The sequence below is a fragment of the Atta colombica genome, unplaced genomic scaffold (assembly GCF_001594045.1).
Source record: "Atta colombica isolate Treedump-2 unplaced genomic scaffold, Acol1.0 scaffold189, whole genome shotgun sequence".
Classification (NCBI taxonomy): domain Eukaryota; kingdom Metazoa; phylum Arthropoda; class Insecta; order Hymenoptera; family Formicidae; genus Atta; species Atta colombica.
The window spans coordinates 1,311,262-1,312,619 of record NW_017259281.1 but is presented as its reverse complement, the minus strand read 5'-3'; the positions used below and the strand labels follow the sequence as shown (position 1 = coordinate 1,312,619).

The 1,358-nt window shown below is 26.7% G+C and overlaps 1 protein-coding gene across 1 annotated transcript in view; it reads right to left on the bottom strand.

Annotated features, from left to right (window-relative positions):
• The window catches only part of LOC108686669, a 15,359-nt gene that overhangs the window by 9,043 nt on the left and 4,958 nt on the right, over positions 1-1,358 (bottom strand). The window contains 2 exon segments of the mRNA XM_018192093.1: positions 331-515; positions 658-771. Of these exon segments, the coding sequence (XP_018047582.1) occupies positions 331-515; positions 658-771 (299 nt within the window).

The following is a 1,358-nucleotide window of genomic DNA, read 5'->3' as shown; positions in this document are numbered from 1 at the left end:
AAATATATATATATATATATATAAATTATTTGTTTAAGTTATATACAGAGTGTCCAGTATAGAGGGAAGAAAATTTAAGAAGTGATTCTAAAACTGAGAAAATCAAGAACAATAAGATTATGATTTTAGCTTTGTTTCTTAATTATAAATGTTTAAATATTTATGTAAAGGTGTCTAAAGCACGTGGATATTTAAACATTTGTATTTAAAAGATAATTCGTCACAATTTTGTTATTCTATCTTATTTTATCATCTAGAATTATTTTTCAAATTTTCTCGCACTTGTTAATTATTATATATCCGAATAATGTGCAAAATTAATTTATATGCTAATTTATTATGCTATGCATAAGTCTTACACTTGTAAAATATTCTAAGGAGAGATCGGCCATTTTTCCAACAGTGAGCGTTAGTTGCTTTTGTGATCTTAATATTATAAATGATAAGATACGGCTATTCTCAGGTTTCAAGTTATACCATGCAGTATTATATGCTGCATTTCCAATCGCTTTACTCTAATGTGAAAATAATGGAAATGCTTTTCAGTACACTTTGTAAAAATTATTTTAGTCTAATGATAACTTTTTTTTTAAATATTTTAATACAAAATTTAGCATCATTTATAATCATCATTATAAAAGTCATTTTATCGCTAACCTTGTTATTCAGATATTCTCCAGCAAAGCAAAATACAAACGCTTCTAGATTTGTTCCAGCAAAAAAGAAAATAGATCTTACTATCTGCTCCACTGCATCGGGTGTACCAATTGCCTATACACGAAAAAAATAATTTCACATTTTCATAATTGCATAACAAGATAAGATTGTTTTTATCTTGTTATGCAATTATGAAAATAGTTGCCTTTATTTATATACATGTGTTATAAAATATAAGGAAATTAATTAAAATAATTGTGCGCTTATTAGTTAGCAATAAACAGTAATTATTAATACATAATATTTTAATTTCCATATTTTACTCACGCTTACGATGACAAACGCCAATGAACAAATCAATATCGAATTAACCATAAACATTACCAATGCGATATACGTGAACAATTTTTCTACATTCTTTGAGAAATTAATAATTTTCTGATGTCTCTGAATGATTTCATCTGTTGTGATTGATTGGTGCTTCTTTTCACTTTTCTGAGTTGCGAAATTCATTAAACAATAACACAGGATATTCATTTGACCGCCTACATGTAAAACCTGAAAATAAGAAATCCTCTGTTTATACTAAAATTATAATTCTCGCTCTTCTTTATAATCCAGATAATCAAGCGTGTCTCAGTAAAATTACGCAAATCTGTGATTGCTTATAATGCTGACAACTTGCTGTATATTCGTCAATT